Source organism: Gaeumannomyces tritici (genome assembly GCF_000145635.1).
Source record: "Gaeumannomyces tritici R3-111a-1 unplaced genomic scaffold supercont2.387, whole genome shotgun sequence".
In the NCBI taxonomy this organism is placed as follows: Eukaryota; Fungi; Ascomycota; class Sordariomycetes; order Magnaporthales; family Magnaporthaceae; genus Gaeumannomyces; species Gaeumannomyces tritici.
In genome coordinates this window covers 1-1084 of record NW_008804931.1, presented here as the reverse complement: position 1 = coordinate 1084, position 1084 = coordinate 1, and the positions used below count along the sequence as shown (strand labels likewise).

The 1084-nt window shown below is 58.9% G+C and overlaps 1 protein-coding gene across 1 annotated transcript; it reads left to right on the top strand.

Moving 5' to 3' along the window:
• GGTG_14415 (hypothetical protein) lies at nucleotides 1-1079 on the top strand. Its single transcript, XM_009232340.1, has 2 exons — nucleotides 1-675; nucleotides 727-1079. The coding sequence occupies exon 1, from the start codon at nucleotides 86-88 to the stop codon at nucleotides 656-658; it is 573 nt and encodes a 190-aa protein (XP_009230604.1). The 5' UTR covers nucleotides 1-85; the 3' UTR covers nucleotides 659-675; nucleotides 727-1079.
• The last annotated feature ends 5 nt before the right edge of the window (nucleotides 1080-1084 follow it).

The window sequence follows — 1084 nt, the reverse complement described above, 5'->3', positions numbered from 1 at the left end:
GCCTCCCAATAAAAGTGTCCGCGGTCCCGCCGGCCCTCTTTGATCCACCAAGCTTCAGTCGCTCGATTAAAACGGTCGCAACGCAATGTCAACCAAGAGGAAAAAGTACTTCCTCGCCTTCGACGACGAAAATTTGGAGGACGCTCCTGAATCAGTTCGGAAGTATTTGTGCGAGAAGGGTGCTCCCCAACCGACAGACGATGACTCCCCTCCTTTTGGGCCACCGCGGGTTGACGAGGACTCGTTTCGGGGGCATACAGCTCGACGTGGGGCGCAGCCTCTTGAGCAAATTAAAACGCAAGTCAAACGTTATCTAAAGGATCAGGGAGACCAAGAAATTCGCACTTTTCTCAAAGATCTTGGATTGCTAGATGGCCTTCCCAGCGAGGGGCCGTCTAAGAGGTCCGAGGTCGACGCTATCTCGAGGTTGCGAGCCGAAAACGACCAGCGGGAAGCCGAAATTGCGGAACTGCGCGCCGAGGAAGATCGGGCCAGGAAGTTGGAGGCCGAGATTCAGAGACTTAAGCGACAGAAAACGCACATCCAGGACCGGTGGACGAAGAGAGCAGCAGCAAGTCGAGGAGCGGGCGAACCAAGACCAGGTGGTCGAGCTGCTAGCGAAACTTGGAAAACAAGCCGCCGAAATTGCGGAGCTTAAGCGACAACGCACAGCTGGTAAGCAACCCCCTGGGTAACCGACGAACAAGGACCTAACGATCGATATAGATGCGGTTCCTTTGCTCCGTTTGGTGCCGGTGGGCCGAGCTCGCCCCGACGACACCAACGATAGTGGCGATGAGTTGTCAGGCGCGGATCCCCGGCCGCCTGCCACAACATCGCCAGCAGCATTGACGACGGCCGCCGCCGCCTTGTCGCCGGCCACCCCGGGCAGCAATGGCGACAGTGGCGATGAGATGTCAGATACTGCCCCCCTGCCGCGTGCCTCGACCGGGGCGCAGCCATATCCAGACACCGTGCCGGCATCGCGACCTCACATGGGCGACTCCAACCCCTTGCAATCCAGCCCTGCGCCGCCTGCAGTGGCAAACTCATTGTCGGCGGGGAGCAGTTCCAGCAATCTGGC

Coding starts and splice junctions, on each gene's coding strand:
- GGTG_14415 (XM_009232340.1), top strand. CDS start 86: ATGTCAACCAAGAGGAAAAAGTACTTCCTCGCCTTCGACGACGAAAAT.